General features: G+C 43.1%; 1 protein-coding gene across 1 annotated transcript in view; it reads left to right on the forward strand.

Moving 5' to 3' along the window:
* Positions 1 to 23249, forward strand: part of XYLT1 (xylosyltransferase 1) — a 192349-nt gene that overhangs the window by 96232 nt on the left and 72868 nt on the right. Inside the window, exon 3 of the mRNA XM_070761135.1 lies at positions 4228 to 4756. Coding sequence (XP_070617236.1) covers positions 4228 to 4756 — 529 coding nt within the window. The remainder of the gene's footprint in view (positions 1 to 4227; positions 4757 to 23249) is intronic.

Consider the following 23249-nt stretch of genomic DNA (forward strand, 5'->3'; position numbering starts at 1 on the left):
TGAAAACCAATCAGCAACCAATGCAGTCTGCGGAGTATTGGAGAGACATGGGTGTGTCTGGGGAGGCCCATGACCGCTCACGTAGCTGTATTTTGCATGATTTGAAGTTTCCGAACGCTATTATTATTATTATTATTATTATTATTATTTATTAGATTTGTATGCCGCCCCTCTCTGAAGACTCGGGGCGGCTAACAACAATATAAAAAGACAATGTAAACAAATCTAATATTAAAAACAATCTAAAAACACCCAATTTAAAGAACCACTCATACATACAAGCATACCATGTATAAATTCTATAAGCCTAGTGGGAAGAGAAATTTCAATTCCCCCATGCCTGACGACAGAGGTGGATTTTAAGGAGCTTGCAAAAGGCAAGGAGGGTGGGGGCAACTCTGGGAGGAGCTGGTTCCAAAGGGTCGGGGCCGCCACAGAGAAGGCTCTTCTCCTAGGTCCCGCCAAACGACATTGCTTAGTGGACAGGACCCGGAGAAGGCCAACTCTGTGGGACCTAACTGGTCGCTGGGATTTGTGTGGCAGAAGGCGGTCCCGGAGATATTCTGGTCCGATGCCATGAAGGGCTTTATAGGTCATAACCAACACTTTGAATTGTGACCGGAAATTGATCGGCAACCAATGCAGACTGTGGAGTGTTGGTGTAACATGGGCATACCTCTTCAAAGGTAGCCCCATGTAGAGAGCATTGGAGTAGTCGAAGTAGATTTGCTTTGTAACTGTGTTAGTAGCTTAACAGTTGCAATGATTCACTTAGGTGGTAAAACAGAGGAAAACTCATAACAACTGTCTCACTCAAGCAACAAAATAAAATTGGCCTCAATTGTCGTGAGTCAAGGACTGCCTGTGGTCAGCTGAAGAAATCTCGTAAAAGCAGCCGTTTCTACTCGTTGTAGATTTTAGAGTATAAACGGTTTGTATTTATGAACCTTTGGGGACATGATTCTCAAGAACTGTTATGATTGGCTTTTATTATTTTGGGGTAGACTTTCCAGGATTTTGCTCATACACTTGCAGGAGAAATATTGTTTGTGTGATTAGCGAGCAATCATGCATGAAGAACCAAATGACAATATGATTCAAGTGACTCAAGGCAAGGAGAAGAGAAGATCTTGGCTTGTCCACGGGTTTGGGCTTTGCCAGCAGAGGTGGAGCTCAGGTGATGTTCATTTCTGACCCTGGTTAGGGACATAGATCGTGCAGAATGCAGCTGCGAGAGCAGTCATGGGCTTACCTAGGTATGCCCATGTTTCACAATCACTCCGCAGTCTGCATTGGTTGCCGATCAGTTTCCGGTCACAATTCAAAGTGTTGGTTATGACCTTTAAAGCCCTTCATGGCATTGGACCAGAATATCTCCGAGACCGCCTCCTGCCGCACGAATCCCAGCGACCGATCAGGTCCCACAGAGTGGGCCTTCTCCGGGTCCCGTCAACTAAACAATGTCGGTTGGCGGGCCCCAGGGGAAGAGCCTTCTCTGTGGCAGCCCCGACCCTCTGGAACCAACTCCCCCCAGAGATTAGAACTGCCCCTACTCTTCCTGCCTTCCGTAAACTCCTTAAAACCCACCTTTGCCGTCAGGCATGGGGGAACTGAAACATCTTCCCCTGGGCATGTTTAATTTATATATGGTATGCTTGTGTTTATGTCTGTTAGTATATGGGGTCTTTTAAATCTTTTAATTTTAAATTTGTTAGATTATTTATGATTTGTTTCCACGTGTTGTGAGCCGCCCCGAGTCTTCGGAGAGGGGCGGCATACAAATCTAAGTAATAAATAAATAAATAAAATAAATAAATAAATAAAATAGATGGGCTTTGGTGTTCCTCACTTTGAAAGAACTAAATCAGACCCCTTTTGGTCCTAATTATTTTCAACTCTCTGGTTGTCCCATTTTATTTGTTGCAAGATGGCTGTAACCTAAGTCTTGAAAGCCTTGGAACCCCCCCCCGAACCCCCCCCCCCAGATCACCAGTTTACCCCCAACATCAGATGCTTTTGTCCAGGGCTGGGTTCTAACCAGTGATAGACTACCAAAAGTTATGCTGCCATACTGTGGGCATGGCTTATTTTGTGGGTGTGGCTTTGTGATCATGTGACTGGGCAGGAGTGGCTTGCTGGCCATGTGACTAGATGGGAGTGGCTTAAATCATGTGACCAGGGGTGGCTTAAAGCTCATGTGACTGAGTGAGAGTGGCTTACTGACTAAGATAAGTTTTCAAACAAGTGCTCGGGCACTTTTTCAGTTAATTAAGTCACATTATTTAAATAGCCGCCAAAAGGACAAACGATAGACAGCATTATTTGTTGAGGAGCACAGTCACATTTTAAGGTTTTGTACTGAACCCACAAGGTTCAGTATGATAACAGATTAGGCAAGTAGCTCGGTTTTCTTTAATTGCTATAAAAGTCCAGTTCTAGATCATGATTCAAATGATTAAAGCATTTATGGGTAAAAACATACTATTTAATTATTTCCTATTTTAAAAGTAATTCAGGATCATACTAAGGTACTAGAGAAGGAAGGACAATAAAAAAAACTATTAAGTATTTAATAAATAGTACATAAATTTACTACCCCCACTGCATCCCCCCCCAGTTCCAACTTATCTTGCCGCTGGTTCGTTTCCTCCCATTCCGCGTGGCTGTGTCTCGTGGGCAACACATGAGCAGTGCCAAAGGAATTAAAAGCCTCCCCGTAAACCAAAACCAAAAATGACAACATATGTACCAGGAACTCGGCTTTTGTTCATGCACAAAAGGAAAAAAAAAACAGAAAAAGTTCAAAAAAGTATTTCACCCTCAAAAAAAGATGGCGGTGTCCATGGACCAATACCAAGAGAACCGGTCCAGTAACGTCATCGTGATGTCACCAGCAGCTTACTACCAGTTTAGTCTTTTGCAAATGTCAGAAGAAACCAACTTGTGCAAATCAAGCCGCTCTGTTGTTGTACTTGTGTTGAATTGGGATTTTATACCGCCATTTTTTGATCTTCTTTCTGTTTTGTTGGAGGGTTTCCTAAGGGTTTTGGTTTGTTTTGGGGTTTTTTTTGTTTTTTTTAAAAAATAGAATGGTGCTAGTAAGTCCAGTGAACTGTGGCAGCAGCATCTGCTTTTGAAGTGGCCATTATAGTTTAGGGAAAGCGAATGATAGCAGGGTGAGAAGCAGATGTTACCCAGAAGAACTGTAGCTGAAAGAGAAATGAATGTGAGCTTTAAATAAGTGTTAGTTCTATAGAATGTCCTCGTTCTGCTTTCTCCGTGGTCCGAGAGATTAAGGCAATTTGGAACTAATATAGCGAAGCTGTAGCAAGCAGTGAGGCTCAAAATCGGGGATCACCAGATTACAGATTACATGTAGATCCCTCTTCCTCCTCCTTTTCCTCCATTCCCAAAACTCCTCTCTCCTCAAGCATTGATGGTATTAACTAGTCGGGTGATGAAACATCTGCAAGAAAGCAACCAAGTTCTGAGAGAACCAAGGATCCCCACAGTCCTCCTCCTACTACTACTACTACTACTATTAACTACTCAGTGAAGGGCTGCAAAAAAATTTATTACCCTACTGTGAGTGTGGCTTATTTTGTGGGTGTGGCTTGCTGGCCATGTGACTAGGTGGGAGTGGCTTGGCAGTCATGTGATAGGGGTGGCTTAAAGGTCATGTGACTGGCTTAAAGGTGGCCAACTTGACATCACTCACGTCCAGGGTTAGTGTTCCTGCCACACGAATCCCAGCAACCGGTTAGGTCCCACAGAGTCGGCCTTTTACAGATCCTGTCAACTAGACAATGTCGCTTGGCGGGACCTAGGGGAAGAGCCTTCTCTGTGGGGGCCCCGGTGGCCCTCTAGAATTAGCTTCCCCCAGAGATTTGCCCACCCTCCTCGCCTTTCATAAGAGTCTAAAGACTCACTTGTGCTGCCAAGTTTGGTGTCATTAGATTCTGCCCTCTGGCTGATGAATGTATAGTGGGTTTGTTGATTGAATGGATATGTATGTATTTTAATCGTTGTTGTTTTTTAGATTTAACTTTTAATCTGAATTAATTGGATTTCAACGTACATTGTCTTTTTTATTTGTTTTAAGCCGGCCCAAATCCTCTGAGAGGGGCAGCATATAAATCCAATAAAACTAAACTAAACTAAACTGTGCGGTTGGAAGTAGACTGTTGTCGCAACATGTCATAATCTTTCTTTTTCCTGTCCTTCTAGGATGGCTATTTTTCCCACCGGCCAAAGGAGAAGACACGAATAGACAGCAACAATGAGAACTCTGTCCCCAAGGACTTTGAGAACATTGACAATAGCAATTTTGCTCCCCGGTCCCAGAAGCAGAAGCACCACCCAGAACTGGTGAAAAAGCCCATCAGTGCACAGAAGGAACGCCTACGGAGGAAGCTGGAACAGGAGGAGAAAGCCAAGGAGAACTCGGTCCTTGGGAAAAATTTCAATGAGCGTCTGCCCTCGGACAATTCTGCCCCTAAACCCAACAACAATGGCAACTCTCTGAAAGACACCCCAAAGTCCGTCGGACAGCCTCATACGAAACGGAGCGGGAACGGCTCTCCAGAACTTGGGTACGATCAGCAGCCCAAATGTGACATTTCAGGCAAGGAGGCCCTCTCGGCTCTATCCAGGGCCAAATCCAAGCAGTGCCGACAAGAAATTGCCGAGACATACTGTCAACACAAGCAAGGGAAGCTCATGCCTGAGCAGGTGACTCGTTTCTGCCCACTGGAAGGTAAGCTGGGGGAGAAAAAGGGAGAAGGGTCTCCAACAGCATGTCTGTTATAAAGAGCCGTGGTGGCGCAGTGGTTAGAATACACCATTGCAGTCTGTCTGTGCCAATGGCCAGCAGTTCGATTCAAACTGGCTCAAGGTTGACTCAGCCTTCCATCCTTCCGAGGTGGGTAAAATGAGGACCCAGATTGTTTGGGGGGCAATAGGCTGACACTGTAAACTACAGAGAGGGCCATCAAGTGATATATAAGTTTAAGTGCTATGGCTATTACCCTTCCTTCCTCCCTCTCTCCCTCCCTCCTTCCTTCTTTCCCTGGTGCTCAATGGTTAGAATGCAGTATTGCAGACTAAGTCTGCCCACAGACAGAAAAACAACCCTCTGAAACAGGGGTTTCACAAGCTTTTTTCAGCCTCTGAAACCTCCATTTGAGAGGATTGGTGGTGTATAAGACACAGCCAAATTTTCACCCTCTTTTAAGAGCTTCGGTGGTGCAGTGATTAGAGTGCAGTCCTGCAAGCTACTTCTGCTTATCACCAGCTGCCAGCAGTTTGGCAGATCGAATCTCAATCAGTTCAAAGTTGACTCAGCCTTCCATCCTTCCAAGGTGAGTAAAATGAGGTCCCAGATTGTTGGCGGGCAAGAGGCTGATTCTCTGTAAACCGCTTAGAGAGGGCTGTCAAGCACTGTGAAGAGGTATATAAGTCTAAGTGCTATTGCTATCTCCGGCACCGCCTTCTGCCGCACGAATCCCAGCGTCCGGTTAGGTCCCACAGAGTTGACCTCCTCCGGGTTCCGTCGACTAAGCAATGTCGTTTGGCGGGACCCAGGAGAAGAGCCTTCTCTGTGGCAGCCCCGACCCTCTGGAACCAGCTCCCCCCAGATATCAGAGTTGCCCCCATCCTCCTTGCCTTTGGCAAGCTCCTTAAAACCCACCTCTGTTGTCAGGCATGGGGGAATTGAAATTTCCCTTCCCCCTAGGCTTATAGAATTTATACATGGTATGCTTGTATGTATGAGTGGTTCTTTAAATTGGGGTTTTTTAGATTGTTTTTAATATTAGATTTGTTTACATTGTCTTTTTATATTGTTGTTAGCCGCCCCGAGTCTTTGGAGAGGGGCGGCATACAAATCAAATAAATAAACAAACGAACAAACAAACAAATAAATAAAATTTAAAAATATGGTACTGCATCCTGGAGATACAACCATCCCTTGTTCAAAGACACCGCCATCAGTGTATTAAAAGGGAAGAGAGAAGCTCTAGTTTGTAAGGGGAAGGTGCTTTGGGAGGGACAAACTATTTAGGGATCGATTGGGTCGATGAAGTCACCCCGTTTTGATGTGATGTGATCTGTGTCTTCTTTTTGTGCTCAGTCAAAGGCTGAAGATAGCCAGTATTTGAGCTGTGCTCAAAAGTAGTCAGAAATTAAAACCGAGTTGTGCTTTGTTTTAACCACTGCTCAAGTATTTGGAAGAGAATTTGGTGTTGTGCTTAAGAGATCGGGCTAGAAACCAGGAGATGATGAATTCTAGTTCCACCATGGGCACATGGTTCACTAGTCACAATTAGACACGTGTGTGTGTCAGAGGTGGGATTCAGCGGGTTCTGACCAGATCTGGAGAACTGATAGCGGAAATTTTGAGTAGTTCGGAGAACCGGTAAATGCCACTTCTGGCTGGCCCCAGCCCCATATATTCTCTGCCTCCCGAGTCCCAGCTGATCAGGAGGAGATGGGGATTTTGCAGTATCTTTTCCCTGGAGTGGGGAAAGAATGGAGAATTTATAGTATCCTTTCCCTGGAATGGGGAGGGAATGGGGATATTGCAGTATCCTTCTCCCTAGAGTGGGAGGGAATGGGGAGGGAATGGGGACTAGCGACCAGTTAGGTCCCACAGAGTCGGTCTTCTTCGGGTCCCGTCAACTAAACAATGTCGTCTGGCGGGACCCAGGGGAAAAGCCTTCTCTGTGGCGGCCCCGACCCTCTGGAACCAGCTCCCCACAGAGATCAGAATTGCCCCCACCCTCCTTGCCTTTTGTAAGCTCCTCAAAACCCACCTCTGTCATCAGGCTTGGGGGAACTGAACTACCCTTTTCCCTCTAGGCCTATACAATTTATGCATGGTATGTTTGTGTGTATGTTTGGTTTTAATAAGGGTTTTTAAATTATTTTAAACATTAGATTTGTTACATGCTGTTTATTACTGTTGTTAGCCGCCCCGAGTCTACGGAGAGGGGCGGCATACAAATCTAAGAAATAAATAATAATAAATAAATAAATTTTACAGTATCCTTCCCCTGGAGTGGGTAGGGAATGGAGATTTTACGGTATCCTTCTCCTGCCACACCCAACAAACCACACCCACAGAACCGGTAGTAAAAATATGTGAATCCCACCACTGGACCCTCTCTCTCTGTCTCTGTCTCTCTCTCTGTGTGTGAGGGGGAAAGGGGGGAGGTTAGTTTATTGAAAGAAGTTCCTTTCTTTCAACCCTAGAAAGGTAGTAATGGCAAACCACTTTTAAAACTTGTCAAAGAAGCTTCAGGGAGCTATCCAGGTGGTCTCCAGTGGTCAAGACTGACTCAAAGGGACCAAATAAAAATGAAAAGAACTTGAGCAAACTTTAAATCTAGGGGGATTAAAACTGTGCATCCAAGCATTCTACTTGCTTTCCCTACCGCCTTTTGCAGAACTGAACACAGTATTCAAAATGTGGTCTCACCAGCATTCTATATAGCAGGATCACAATCTCCCTCTTCCTGCTTGTTATACCTCTAGTTATGCAGCCAAGCATCCTACTTGCTTTCCCTACCGCCTGACTGCACTGTTCACCCATTTTGAGACTGTCAGAAATCACTACCCCTAAATCCTTTTCTTTTGAAGTTTTTGCTAACACAGAACTGCCAATACAATACTCAGATTGAGGATTCCTTTTCCCCAAGTGCATTATTTTACATTTGGAAACATTAAACTGCAGTTTCCATTGCTTTGACCATTTATCTAGTAAAGCTAAATCATTTACCATATTACAGACGCCTCCAGGAATATCAACCCTATTGCACACTTTAGAGTCATCGGCAAATAGGCAAACCTTCCCTACCAAACCTTCCCCTATGTCACTCACAAACATATTAAAAAGAATAGGACCCAGAACAGACCCTTATGGCACACCGCTTCCACGTTAGGATCTCTGCTAACGTTTTTTGGCCTTGACCAGTCCGTGTCTTTCAAGTGGGCCAAAGGTATATCAGAACCTGTCTTCCCATTTGCCAAAATGATTTCCTGCAATTTTTAACGTTCCACCTCACCAAACCTCTATCGTTAAATTTCTCACCGCTTACCAACGGGAGAAGAAAGAAGAAATCAAAGCAGGATTGGGTGCCTTCATTTAAAAAAAATTAAATAAAACCCAAAACAAAATCATTTTCTGCCTTGTTTTTCATTTCCCTTGGCGTATTTAAACGGCTGGGGCAATTTTCATTTAGTCCCGTCTCTAGAGATAATGGATAGTGTAGAGAAAACCCAACTGGGGTGTAATATTTAGTATTTATTCCTGGTCTCATGCTGGTAGCAAATTAGTTTGCCAGACTTCATCATATGTCCTCAGCAGGCACATATGTAATTAAAAGGAATGTGCGCGGAGTTCACAGTAACGCAAAAGCGTTTCCAGCGGTAAAAAGTCCATATGCTCCTTTGGGAATGCAGACCAGGGCAATGTAATTATGGCAAGGTTTTTTTGGGTTTTTTAAAATGATTTTCTAATCTGAAGCAAAGTTAACTCCTTTTGTACGGAGCGTTTGAAAAAGATAAACATAGAAACATAGAAGACTGATGGCAGAAAAAGACCTCATGATCCATCTAGTCTGCCCTTATACTATGTCCTGTATTTTATCTTACGATGGATATATGTTTATCCCAGGCATGTTTAAATTCAGTTACTGTGGATTTACCAACCACGTCTGCTGGAATGCATCCCATTCTAGCCGCAATTCTTCCTTCTTCTCCCCTTCGTAAGCGATGAGAAATTTGGGGATGGAAATTTTGGGTGGGATGGAACTCGTACTCACAGGAAACCACTGGCAAATTGGAAGACGGATTCTGGCGTAGCTTCGGAGTTATGTGTGATTTTTTATTATTATTATTATTCCTGTCATCAGGTTGGCCTGATGTCACCCTGATGACATTTCATAATTATTTTAAAATGTAAAAGCATACAGGGAGGATACAGGATTTTGAATTTCAGAGTTGGTCCAGTTGGCTGTGAAGGGAGTCATGGTTGAAAATACCCTGCTAATTGTCGGCAACCACTTCAGCTTCAACCACAACAACACAAGAGCACACAACAGATTTAAACTTAATATTAACCGCTCCAAACTTGACTGTAAAAAATATGACTTCAGTAACCGAGTTGTCGAAGTGTGGAACTCATTACCGGACTCCATAGTGTCCTCCCCAAACCCCCAACACTTTACCCTTAGATTATCTACTGTTGACCTATCCAGATTCCTAAGAGGTCAGTAAGGGGCGAGTACAAGTGCACTAGAGTGCCTTCCGTCCCCTGTCCTATTGCTCTCCTATATCTCCTATTCCTTTCTTCTATTCCTATATCTCTTCTTCTATTCTTTCATTGATATGTTCTATTCCTATATCTTCTTTTCTATTCTTTCTTAGATATATTTTACTATGAGTATCTCCTCTATAACCCCTCATCATGTATTTTACTATGTGTATATAGATATATACCCACTAAAACCCTCATTGTGTATTAGACAAAATAAATAAATAAATAAAATAAATAAATTCTTTTCTCATACGGTCCCTGTTGCCCAGCACTGATCAGGACAAAGAATGACCCATTTTTACAATCTGACCAATCAGGCGTTCATAGTGGGGGTGTCCTTCTGCCTTTCCTGCCAATCAGCTTAAAGATCTGTCGGGAGAATTGGCGCTAGACTTATGGTTGGGTGTCACCACAACATGAGGAACTGACATAATGGACTGTGAGAATTACCTTGGGAGACGGAGGGAAGATCTTCAGCTAAGACAATAGCCAAACAAGAGATATTTCAGAAAGAATGAGAATGGAAAGGGAATCACAGAATTCCCAGAAAAGTAGACGTAAAAGGGGCTTTCAGGCTTGCAAAACCTGTAACGGTAACCTTGCCATAAATTTAGTGCGAGCGCTCCTAGTTTTGGTTTCCTGTCTGGACTTCCTCAAAGGAAGACAGATGGTTGCACAGACCTTAAAAGCAACCTTTGGTTCCTGGTGGATCTACAGGCCTTGTAAATCAACGTGAGAACTTCCTTGAACGGTTTCCTTAAAAGGATTGCCATCTGGTTCAAGAAATCCCAAGTCTGTCTCTCTGTGTGTGTGTGTGTGTGTTAATGAAACCGAAATACATTTGCATGTGAATACCAGCAGCTTCGACACAAGCGCGAAAGGAAATTCACAGTGTGGTCCCTGCCTTATGGCGGAGCAAGATCTAGCATCGTAATGCACAGGTTAGAGCCGGCCTCCTTCAATCAGAGGTCCCACCATCTGTTTGGGGCTGCACCCTGAGTATTTTCAAGCCAGATGGGCCCGTGAAATTCCATGAATTCTGAAGCGTTGTAAGGAATTGAAATGACAGCTGAAACTTGGCTTAAAATTTCATTACTATTGATGGGTAGGTCCATCAAGACGGGTCCTGGTTGAAGAGTAGAACAAGAGAACTTTGATAGTTCAAACTTTTTCATCACGGCTTGAAGCTCCATTATTGTTGATGGGTAGGTCCATCCAAATGTGTCCTGGTTGAAGAGTAGAACGAGAGAACTTTGATAGTCAAACTTGTCCTGCCTTCAGATGCTTTGGAGAATAGTTTGACTCCCTCTTCTTTGTGGCATTCCCTGAGATATTGGAACACTGCTGTCATTTCATTTCATTTCATTTATTCGATTTGTATGCCGCCCCTCTCCGAAGACTCGGAGCAGCTCTGGAGAGGGAGACATGTCTCCCCTGGTCCTCCTTTTCATGAAACTAGACATACCTAATTCCTGTAACCAATTTAGAATAGAATAGAATAGAATAGAATTTTATTGGCCAAGTGTGATTGGACACACAAGGAATTTGTCTTGGTGCACATGCTCTCAACGTACATAAAATAAAATATACATTTGTCAAGAATCATGTGGTACGACACTTAATGATGGTCATAGGGGTCAAATAAGCAATGAAGAAGCAATATTAATAAAAATCTTAGGATATACGCAACAAGTTACAGTCATACAGTCAACATGGGAGGAAATGGGTGATAGGAATGATGAGAAAAACTAGTAGAATAGAAGTGCAGATTTAGTAGAAAGTCTGACAGTGTTGAGGGAATTATTTGTTTAGCAGAGTGATGGCGTTCGGGAAAAAACTGTTCTTGTGTCTAGTTGTCTTGGTGTGCAGTGCTCTGTAGCGACGTTTTGAGGGTAGGAGTTGAAACAATTTGTGTCCAGGATGTGAGGGGTCAGTAAATATTTTACCCGCCCTCTTTTTGACTCGTGCAGTATACAGGTCCTCAATGGAAGGCAGATTGGCAGCAATTGTTTTTTCTGCAGTTCTGATTATCCTCTGAAGTCTGTGTCAGTCCTGTTGGGTTGCAGCACCAAACCAGACAGTTATAGAGGTGCAGATGACAGACTCAATGATTCCTCTGTAGAACTGTATCAACAGCTCCTTGGGCAGTTTGAGCTTCCTGAGCTGGTGCGGAAAGAACATTCTTTGTTGTGCTTTTTTGATGATGTTTTTGATGTTAGGTGACCATTTTAGGTCTTGAGATATGATAGAACCTAGACATTTGAAGGTCTCTACTGTTGATACTGTGTTGTCTAGTATTGTGAGAGGTGGAAGGGTGGAAGGGTTTCTCTTAAAGTCTACCACCATTGCTACGGTTTTGAGTGTGTTCAGTTCTAGATTGTTCTGGTCACACCACAAGGATAGTTGTTCAACTTCCCGTCTTTATGCAGATTCATCATTGTGTACTTTATTTATTTGGGTACTTTATTTATTGATTGATTGATTGATTGATTTGATTTGATTTGTATGCCACCTTCGGGGCGGCTAACAACAATATAAAAAGACAATGTAAACAAATCTAATATTAAAAATAATCTTAAAAACCCCAATTTAAAGAACTACTCATACATACAAGCATACCATGTATAAATTTTATAAGCCTAGGGGAAAGGGAAATTTCAATTCCCCCATGCCTGACGACAGAGGTGGGTTTAAGGAGCTTGCAAAAGGCAAGGAGGGTGGGGGCAACTCTGATATCTGGGGAGAGTTGGTTCCAGAGGGTTGGGGCCGCCACAGAGAAGGCTCTTCTCCTGGGTCCCGCCAAACGACATTGCTTAGTTGACGGGACCCGGAGAAGGCCAACTCTGTGGGACCTAACCGGTCGCTGGGATTCGTGCGGCAGAAGGCGGTCCTGGAGATATTCTGGTCCGATGCCATGAAGGGCTTTATAGGTCATAACCAACATTTTGAATTGTGACCGGAAATTGATCGGCAACCAATGTAGACCGCGGAGTGTTGGTGTAACATGGGCATACCTTGGGAAGCCCATGATTGCTGTCGCAGCTGCATTCTGTACGATCTGAAGTTTCTGAACACTTTTCAAAGGTAGCCCCATGTAGAGAGTGTTACAGTAGTGGAACCTCGAGGTGATGAGGGCATGAGTGACTGTGAGCAGTGAGTCCCGGTCCAGATAGCACAACTGGTGAAAGCCAACTCTGAAGGTTCCAATGGCTTAAGAACATAAGAACATAAGAAGATCCATGCTGAATCGGGCCAAAACCCATTGGGTCCAGCCCTTCATGGCACTGGACCAGAATATCTCTGAGACCGCCTGCTGCCGCACGAATCCCAGCGACCGATTAGGTCCCACAGAGTGGGCCTTCTCCGGGTCTCGTCAACTAAACAATGTCGGTTGGCAGGGCCCAGGGGAAGAGCCTTCTCTGTGGCGGCCCCGACCCTCTGGAACCAACTCCCCCCGGAGATTAGAACTGCCCCTACCCTCCTTGCCTTTCGTAAGGTCCTTAAGACCCACCTTTGTCATCAGGCATGGGGAAACTGAGACATCTCCCCCGGGCATATACAATTTATGAATGGTATGTTTGTATATATGTGTGTTTAGAAAATGGGGTCTTTTAAATATTTTTAAATAGTAATTTAGATTTGTTGTAAATTGTTTTCACTTTGTTGTGAGCCGCCCCGCATCTGCGGAGAGGGGCGGCATACAAATCTAAATAATAAATAAATAAATAAATTCTGTGACCCACCATTTGTACATGGGGATCTTGAGCAGAAAGAGAAGGCAAAACCCTCCCTTTCCCTTGACCCCCAACAAATGGTACCCAAGGGAATCCTGCCTGTCTCAACCAACATAGAGGTGGCACTTGGACATCCGTTTCAATAACCACCAATACACTTGGCATCCACGAATCTGTCTAATCCTGCCTTGAAGCTATCCAGGCTGACAGCTGTCACGACCTCTTCTGGATGGGAATTCCATAAACCAAGGACCCTCTGGGTGAAGAAATATTTCCCTTTATTTATCCTCACTTTCTTACCTATGAGCTTTAGGGAGGGCCCCCTCATCCTAGTATTGTGTGATAGAGAAAATAATTTTTCTCTATCCACCTTTTCTATCCCATGCAGGATTTTATACTCTTCGATCACGTCACCTCTTAAACGCCGTCTTTCAAGGCTGAAGAGACCAAGGCGCTGCAACCTGCTTTCATAAGGGATGCTCCATTTCCTTGATCATTCTTGTTGCCCTTTTTTGCACCTTTTCCAGTTCCAGCTTCTTGAAGGGCAGTGACCAGAACTGTACACAATATTCCAAATTAATTAGGCTTTCATCTAATTAAAAAGTAAATGTTTCTCCTTTCCCCCAAGTCACTGGTTATGCTGTCCCAATCAAGGCGCGGGTTGGTTGCTTGGTTATTTCACATTTTATTCCTATCTTTACCTTTGTTACCAATCCAATCGTACCAGTTGTTCCAAATCTCATAATACTCTGAATTATTAGTTCCTTTAACCCAGGATAGGAGTCTTCTAATATTTAAGGGGTTGTCACAGAGAAGAGGAGGATGGAAACTGATCAAGGAGAGAACCAACCTAAAAGCAAGTGCATTATTTTACATTTGGAAACATTAAACTGCAGTTTCCATTGCTTTGACCATTTATCTAGTAAAGCTAAATCATTTACCATATTACAGACCCCTCCAGGGGTCTGTAAGAAGAGATTGGACAACCATTTGTTGGGAACGGTGTAGAGTTTCCTGCTTGGGCAGAGGGTTGGACTAGAAGACCTCCAAGGTCCCTTCCAACACTGTTATTCTGTTACTCTATTCTATTATTATTCTAATAAGCCTTTGGTTCAGTCCACCATTCCAGCAACAGGCCCTCACTATCCAGCCAGACAAAACTTAATTTATTCTTATCCGTTTGGTAGCTGTTAGAACTACAATGCTGTGCTTTGGGCAAGAAAAATCGATGTATTTCCATCCTCGACTTCTTAGACTCAGCATGGAACATTGTTGCCTTCCTAAATTTTGTCCTCACTCCATTCTCTTGTCGTTCTCCTGGTTCTTTTCACAGCGTTATTTATAAACATGGACAAAGGCATCGGGTCCGTTTATCTGTGGGCCTTTTGTAATCAGGGAGTCCGAGTCTCTGGATTTTATACAATGCAATAACACCATAAGCGCAATTCCTTGGAGTGCTCCTTTGCAAGAAGCGAAGTGAAATGTAAACAATTGTGTAGTTTAATCCTATCATAATCTGCTGGAAATATTGTTCATATAGCTCAACAATTAGCAAAAGGTGCTTTGTGCCTTGAACTGTTTACCTAAACAGAATTAGTGTTGGACTCACAGATAGAAGGAAAGTCAAATATGCCAAAAGATGGGTGTAATTTAGCATCTGTGTGAAATTTGTACATTGGTGGTCCTTGGTGCCCTCTGAGCTTGGTGGTTTTCTTGCAGACGTTTCGTTACCACACTAAGTAACATCATCAAGTGCTAGAAGGGAGTGGTGTTTTTGGTGGTTCCGCGATTAGGGTGATGTTTACTGTTTGACTGAGATGGAAGTTCCTCAATTGGAGGACGAACCCACCAAACTTAGAGAGCACCAAGGATCTCATAGACCTCCTCCTACTCTTCCAACTCCTCCTTCTCCTCCCTGCGAAACGTACTCCCTTCTAGCGCTGATGATGATACCTAGTTCGGTCATGAAATGCCTGCACGAATACCACCAAGTCCAAGAACACCAAGAATCCCCTAGTTGCCCTCCTCCTCCCACTCTTCCTCTTCCTCTCTGCAAACCCCACTCCCTTTTATGTTGATGTTGTTATGTTGTTATGATGATGCTATCTAGTTCGGTTATGAGATGTCTGGAAGAATACCATCAAGTCAGAGAACATCAAGAATTCCATAATCGTTGTTGTTGTTGTTGTTGCTGTTGTTGTCATCCTCCTCCTCCTCCTCCCCCCCCCTACTTCTTCTTCTGCTACAACTACTCCTATTTGTCCTCCTCCTCCTTCTTTTTCTTCTTCTCCTTTCTCTCCTTTTTCCTCCTCCTTCTCTTCCTTCCTCCTCTTCCTCCCTCTCCTTCTCCTCCTCCTTCTGCTAATACTACTTTTCCTCCTCCTCCTTCTTTTTCTTCTTCTCCTCCTTCTTCCTCCTCCTCCTCCTTCCTTCTCCTTCTTCTTCTCCTCCTCCTCCTCCTCCTTCTGCTAGTAATACTTTTCTACTCCTCCTCCTTTTTCTTCTTCTCCTTTTCCTCCTTCTTCCTCCTCCTCCTCCTCCTTCTTTTTCTTCTTCTCCTCCTTCTCCTCCTTCTTCCTCCTCCTTCTCCTCCTTCCTTCTCCTTCTTCTTCTCCTCCTCCTCCTCCTCCTTCTGCTAGTAATACTTTTCTACTCCTCCTCCTTCTTTTTCTTCTTCTCCTTTTCCTCCTTCTTCCTCCTCCTCCTCCTCCTTCTTTTTCTTCTTCTCCTCCTTCTTCCTCCTCCTTCTCCTCCTTCCTTCTCCTTCTTCTCCTCCTCCTCCTCCTTCTGCTAGTAATACTTTTCCTTCTACTCCTCCTCCTTCTTTTTCTTCTTCTCCTTTTCCTCCTTCTTCCTCCTCCTTCCTTCTCCTTCTTCTTCTACTTCTCCTCCTCCTCCTCCTTCTGCTAGTAATACTTTTCTACTCCTCCTCCTTCTTTTTCTTCTTCTCCGTCTCTTCCTTCTTCCTCCTCCTCCTCCTCATCTTCCTTCTTCTACTTCTCTTCCTCCTCTCCTCCTCCTCTCTGCAAACCCCACTCACATATTTCAGTCATGAAATGCCTGCAAGAATCCCACTGTCAGAGAATACCAAGATCCCATAGTTTCCCTCCTCCTCTTTCACCCCCCTCCTCTTCCTCCTCTCTGCAAACCCCACTCCTACTAGCACTGATGATGTTACCTGGTTCGGTCATGAAACATCTGCCAGAAAGCCCACCAAGGTCAGAGAACAGGAAGGACCCCCACTATTCAATCCTGAGCTACCGACATTCTCCTCTATCAGTACATGGGCACAATTAACTCTGATTTGGACACGGAAAAAAGGCATTTGAGTGACGTCAGTGTCCCTCTCGTCCAACCAGATACTTTTTTTTGTCATCATAAACCTTTTGCTTGGGGAGAGGGGCGGAGGAAACCGTGGAAGTCAAACGTGGCAGGGGGAAAAAGAAAGAAAGAATCATGTGTTATTGTAACTCAGGACACATACTCACACCCTGTGAGTAATCTTCTCAAGCCTGCCAAAAAAACAGCCCGAGTTAATTGCTTACGCTTGAATGTATTTGCTTGCTGGAAATGCCACACCGTAAATTATATTTCATTTCTTCCTCTGACAGGTAATATGCCAAAAGTAAATGGATCCCGCTTCTCCTCTGCCGAGCCCCCTCCCCGTTCTGACGCTAGAGGCATTGCTAAGTTCTTTTTAGAGGGGAGGGCAGCTGGCGTAGCCTTGGGACAGTGACGGCAAACCCTTTTTTTGGTTCACGTGCCTAAAAGATGTGTGTGGGTGTGTTAGCATGCGTGCATGGGCCCAAACCCCTTTCTTTCCCTCCCCACGCCTGCACCCCCCTAGTAATGGGCAGCCAAAATTCTTACTGCCCCGCTGTGGATGTGGCTTATTTTGTGGGTGTGGCTTAATGGTCATGTGACTGGGTAGGAGTGGCTTGCCAGGCGTGTGATCAGGTGGAGGTGTCAATCTTCTATAGGTTCATCATCACAGGCTTAGGATGTCTGTGGAGATTCTCAGTCCTCCAAAGGTAAATTGCTGGGAGGTAGAGGCGGATTTCCCCACCCTTGTTTTCCTCCCCCAAAACTAAGTCTTATACTCGGAAAAATACGGTATTTATTCATTGGGTTTATATTGCCTCCTATTCCCCCATGGCGACTCAACTTCTTCTCTTTTTGGGTTGGCGTGGATGAGTTTTATTAAATGTTTTGAAAAGAAAATTGATCAAAACACCAACACTCCGCAGTCTGCATTGGTTGCGGATCAATTTCCGGGCACAATTCAAAGTGTTGGTTATGACCTATAAAGCCCTTCATGGCATCGGACCACCGGGACCGCCTTCTGCCGCACGAATCCCAGCGACCGGTTAGGTCCCACAGAGTTGGCCTTCTCCGGGTCCTGTCGACTAAACAATGTCGTTTAGCGGGACCCAGGAGAAGAGCCTTCTCTGTGGCAGCCCCGACCCTCTGGAACCAGCTCCCCCCGGAGATTAGAACTGCCCCCACCCTCCTTGCCTTTCGTAAAGTTCTTAAGACCCATCTCTGCCGTCAGGCATGGGGGAACTGACACATCTCCCCCGGGCCTATACAGTTTCTATATGGAATGTTTGTGTGTGTGTTTGCTTTTAATAATGGGGATTTTAGTGTTTTTAAATTATTAGATTTGTTTTTTACATTGTTCTTGTTATTGTTGTGAGCCGCCCCGAGTTTACGGAGAGGGGCGGCATACAAATAAAATAAAATAAAATAAATAAATAAATAAATAAATGCAAAGTAAGACATGAAAAAAGAGGAAGAAACATGAGAAAATATTATTTTACTGAAAGAGTAGTAGATGCTTGGAACAAACTTCCAGCAGACGTGGTTGGTAAATCCACAGTAACTGAATTTAAACATGCCTGGGATAAACATAGATCATCCTAAGATAAAATACAGAAAATAGTATAAGGGCAGACTAGATGGACCATGAGGTCTTTTTCTGCCGTCAGTCTTCTATGTTTCTATGTTTCTAAGAAAGGAAAAGATAAAACTGCAAAAATAGAGAGAGGAGAGAGGGGGGTGATTTTCCAATTTCCTTGCCAACAAATACAAGCAGGATTACAAAAATTATCTCTTACTCTACGGTTGCAAAATGTTCTCTCTTTTTTTTCTTTTCTATTATCTAGTCTCTTCTCATTATCAAAACCACAGATCTAAAGTTCTCCTCCCCCCCCCCCCCCCCCCCGTTTCATGAGAAACTTTACAGTGGGTTTCTACTCAATCATAAATGTAGATGTTGTCTTTTCTCTCATCAAAGGGAATCACTTTAGATGCCTCTGCAAGTTCCATTATCTTCATAGCCGTTTCTCCAGGGTGGTTAGTGCCAAACCTTTTCCATTTTTGAACATATAAAAACCTCCTCCAACTTCTTGCCATCTTTCTAATAGTGCTTTTGATCCTAATTGTCACCAAGAAGGCTTCCAGAGTTGTTAACCTGATCCTACGTAGCTTCTGCTCTGGCAATCTCTCACTACTGACTAGAGCCTACAAAACCTATGCCAGACCCATTCTCGAATACAGCTCATCTGTCTGGAACCCACACCACATCTCAGACATCAACACTCTCGAAAACGTCCAAAGGTACTTCACCAGAAGAGCCCTTCACTCCTCCACTCGTAACAGAATACCTTACGAAAATAGACTATCTATCCTGGATCTTGAAAGCTTAGAACTGCGACACCTAAAACACGATCTAAGTATTGCCCACAAGATCATATGCTGCAACGTCCTTCCGGTCAATGACTACTTCAGCTTCAACCGCAACAACACAAGAGCACGCAACAGATTCAAACTTAACATCAACCGCTCCAAACTTGACTGTAAAAAATATGACTTTAACAATCGAGTTGTCGAAGCGTGGAACTCATTGCCAGACTCAGTGGTGTCAGCCCCCAGCCCCCAACATTTCTCCCTAAGACTCTCCACGATTGACCTCTCCAGGTTCCTAAGAGGCCAGTAAGGGGCGTACATAAGTGCACTGATGTGCCTATCGTCCCCCGTCCAATCTTCTTTCCTTATCTCATATCTCATACATTTTCTCTCCTTTCCTCCAACCTCTCTTCTTTCTTACTTTCTATCATTATATATATTACTTAATGTATATTCTCCTTCATATGTATTGTATATTGGACAAAGAATAAATAAATAAATAAATAAAATAAATAAAATAAATTTCTACCCAAGCCTGAAAAACACACTCTTAAATCTCATAAAAAGCTGTAGGCAGATAATACCATTAATAGGGAACTTGATGGATTAATAATCTAACTTGACCTACAACGTCTTTGATTTTCAAAAGCTGTGTTGACACCACTGCCTGCAAGTCCTCCTAAAATACTATTCCATTAGTGTCTCGTTGCTTTAAAGGAACTTTCATGTTCTCTTAAATACAGGTAAGTCCTTTTAATATAGGTAAGTCCTCGACTTATAACCACCCTGGAGCCCAAAATTTATGTTGCTAAGCAGGGCCGTTGTTAAATGAATATTGTCCCATTTCACAATTTATTTATTTTTAAATAAATAGTCTTTATTTCATTTCATTTCATTTCATTTATTTAGATTTGTATGCCGCCCCTCTCCGCAGACTCGGGGCGGCTCACAACAAAGTGAAAAAAAAAACAATTTACAACAAATCTAAATTACTGCTAAAAACATTTTAAAAACCCCATTTTCTAAACACACGTACATACACACATACCATTCATAAATTGTATATGCCCGGGGGAGATGTCTCAGTTCCCCCATGCCTGACGACACAGGTGGGTCTTAAGGAGCTTACGAAAGGCAAGGAGAATAGGGGCAGTTCTAATCTCTGGGGGGAGTTGGTTCCAGAGGGCCGGGGCCGCCACAGAGAAGGCTCTTCCCCTGGGGCCCGCCAACCGACATTGTTTAGTTGACGGGACCCGGAGAAGGCCCACTCTGTGGGACCTAATCAGTCACTGGGATTCGTGCGGCAGCAGGCGGTCTCGGAGATATTCTGGTCCGGTGCCATGAAGGGCTTTAAAGGTCATAACCAACACTTTGAATTGTGACCGGAAGTTGATCGGCAACCAGTGCAGACTGCGGAGTGTTGGTGAAACATGGGCATACCTAGGTAGGCCCATGACTGCTCTCGCAGCTGCATTCTGCACGATCTGAAGTTTCTGAACACTTTTCAATTATTAATTCTCCAATGTTAAAAAATGCAAATAAAAATACTGCTCAAAAAAAAAATAAAGGAAACACTTAAACAACACAATATAACTCCAAGTAAATCAAACTTCTGTGAAATCAAACCATCCACTTAGGAAGCAGCGCTGATTGACAATCAATTTCCCATGTTGTCAGCACATTCAACTTTGTACAGAACAAAGTATTCAATGAGAATATTTCATTCATTCAGATCTAGGATGTGTTCTTTGAGTGTTCCCTTTATTTTTTGAGCAGTGTACAAATATTAAAAAAACCCAAAGAAAAATAACCCAAGACAATGAAAAAGAGTAGTAGGTGCTTGGAACAAACTTCCAGCAGACGTGGTTGGTAAATCCACAGTAACTGAATTTAAACATGCCTGGGATAAACATATGTCCATTGTAAGATAAAATACAGGAAATAGTATAAGGGCAGACTAGATGGACCATGAGGTCTTTTTCTGCAGTCAGTCTTCTATGTTTCTGTTGTTGTTGTTGTTGTTGTTGTTGTTGTTGTTGTTGTTGTTGTTGTTATTATTATTATTATTATTATTATTATTATTATTATTATTGCTTCCAGTATTGTGCAAAGGTAATTCTGGCCGCAGTTAATATGTGAAGAATTAAGTACTGTTTACCTTTTTCAATTTTCAAATCCAATATTCCTAATAAATACAGCTATGGTTTCATTTGAATTTTACATTCCATCATATCTTCCAACCATTCCCTAACTTTTTGCTGGAATTTCCTTGCATGTGAACTAGTCCACCACATGTTCCAGATTTTTTATGGCCGTTTCCAACATTCCAGGGACATGTTTGGAAACATTTTGGCCAATCTTGTAGCTTTTCCACTGACTTGGCTTGTCAGAAGACTGCCCAAAAATGATCACGTGACCCAGGATACTGCAACCCGTCATAAATATGAGTCAAGTTTCCAAGCATTTAAATGGTGATCACCTGACTCTAGGGAAGTTGCAGTGGTTACAAGTGTGAAAAACAGCCAGAAGTCTTTGTTTTCATTGCAATTGTATTTTCAGATGCTCACTAAATGAACTGTTACAGGTTAAGGCCCACCTGCATAGTGATCTCCCAAAATATGTGGATTTGTTCTTCAAAAATGTTTTGTTTTTAAAAAATAATCTTTATTAAATATATACATTAAAAAGAAAACATCATCAAATACAAAGTAATTCAATAATGAAAATTAAGCATAAAAAAAAATAAAGATAGAATCAAAGAGTAAAAGAAAAGAAAAGATTAAGAAAGAGAAAAGAATTGTGTCAAATATCTAGCTGACATTTTGATCACAAATTACCTATAGTATCAATTTCTATAGTGGTTATATAGGTTACCCCTCAGTGTTGATTACTCACAGTATTATTATTCAAGTTGAGTGTAAAAGTACATAATCTTAGTGGTTATGTAGGTTTGTGTATGTAAACAGTCCCTTGGGGATTAGTTTATACAGTCTTCAGGATGTCTTGTTTGATAGATAATATGATTCAAGATGAAGGTTGTTTTCATTTCATCTCTTAAGTTGATGGTAGAAAGTACAGTGGTACCTCTATCTAAGAACGTCTGTATTTACGAACTTTTCTAGATAAGAACCGGGTGTTCAAAAATATTTTACCTCTTCTCAAGAACCATTTTCCACTTGCAAACCTGAGCCTCTGAAACTGTAACTGGAAAAGGCAGGGAGAAGCCCCCATGGGGCCTCTCTAGGAATCTCCTGGGAGGAAACAGGGCCGGAAAAGGCGGGGAGAAGCCTCCGTGGGGCCTCTCTAGGAATCTCCTGGGAGAAAAAGCGCTGGAAAAGGCAGGAAGAAGCCTCCATAGGACCTCTCCATGGGGTTTGTAAGTAGAGGTAAAGGTACCATTGTAGAGGTACCACTCTATTGTTTAGTTGTCTTCTTTTTAAATAATACTGTATTCAGGTATTTTCTTTTAACTTAGCCAATGGCTAAGCTTTGACTTTTGATCTTCAAAAACCTTTGACCAAAGTCCTGCAGGATTTCTGAGAACTGAAGTCCACTTAGCTGAAGGACATCGAGTTAGGGAAGGATAAAATGAAGGAAAAACCTAATTATTGATGGCTCAGGCTATTACTTCTCTTGAAACAAAGCCAGAACGAGAGAGGGAATTGCTATTGATTATTCTCTGACTCTTAAGTTGTAGCATTTGCCTTAATAAATCCTTTTCCCCCCCATTGTCGACCATGCTTTGTTACACTTGCATCAATATTGTTGCTTTCTCTGTTCATTTTATTTAGGTCTGGGTCAGCGGTGGGTTGCTGCCTGTTTGGACCAGTTCTTAGAACCAGTAGCGTCAGCTCTTGTGCGCGCGAACCTGTTCTTAAGTAGAAAAGTTTGTAAGAAGAAGCATTTTTTCCTATAGGAATCAATGTAAAAGCAAATAATGTGTGCAATTGGGGAAACCACAGGGAGGGTGGAGGCCCTGTTTCCTCCCAGGAGATTCCTGGAGAGGCCCCACGGAGGCTTCTCCCTGCCTTTCCCAGCTGTTTTCTCCCAGGACATTCCTAGAGAGGCCCCATGGAGGCTTCTCCCTGCCTTTTCCGGCCCTGTTTCCTCCGAGGAGATTCCTAGAGAGGCCCCACAGAGGCTTCTCTCTGCCTTTTCCGGTTACAGTTTCAGAGGCTCGAGTTTGTAAGTAGAAAATGATTCTTGAGAAGAGGCAAAAAAATCTTGAACACCCGGTTCTTATCTAGAAAAGTTTATAAGTAGAGGCGTTCTTAGGTAGATGTACCACTGTACTGGCTCTGCGTGTTTTATAAGCTATGATTAGCACTTTGTGGCTACTCTCAGTTTGGAAGGATTTGAAGAACCCAAAATAGATGAGAGGAGACGAAAAGAAAAGAAGGAAGCAGAGGAGAAATGGGGCCATCTAAGCCTGCGTTCTTCAGAGGTGGTCACGATGTCCTTTTTCCTTCCTAGGAGGAACAAAGCATGATTGTGATGCTGGAGAGCGATCG

This window comes from Erythrolamprus reginae, chromosome 9 (genome assembly GCF_031021105.1).
Source record: "Erythrolamprus reginae isolate rEryReg1 chromosome 9, rEryReg1.hap1, whole genome shotgun sequence".
Classification (NCBI taxonomy): Eukaryota; Metazoa; Chordata; class Lepidosauria; order Squamata; family Dipsadidae; genus Erythrolamprus; species Erythrolamprus reginae.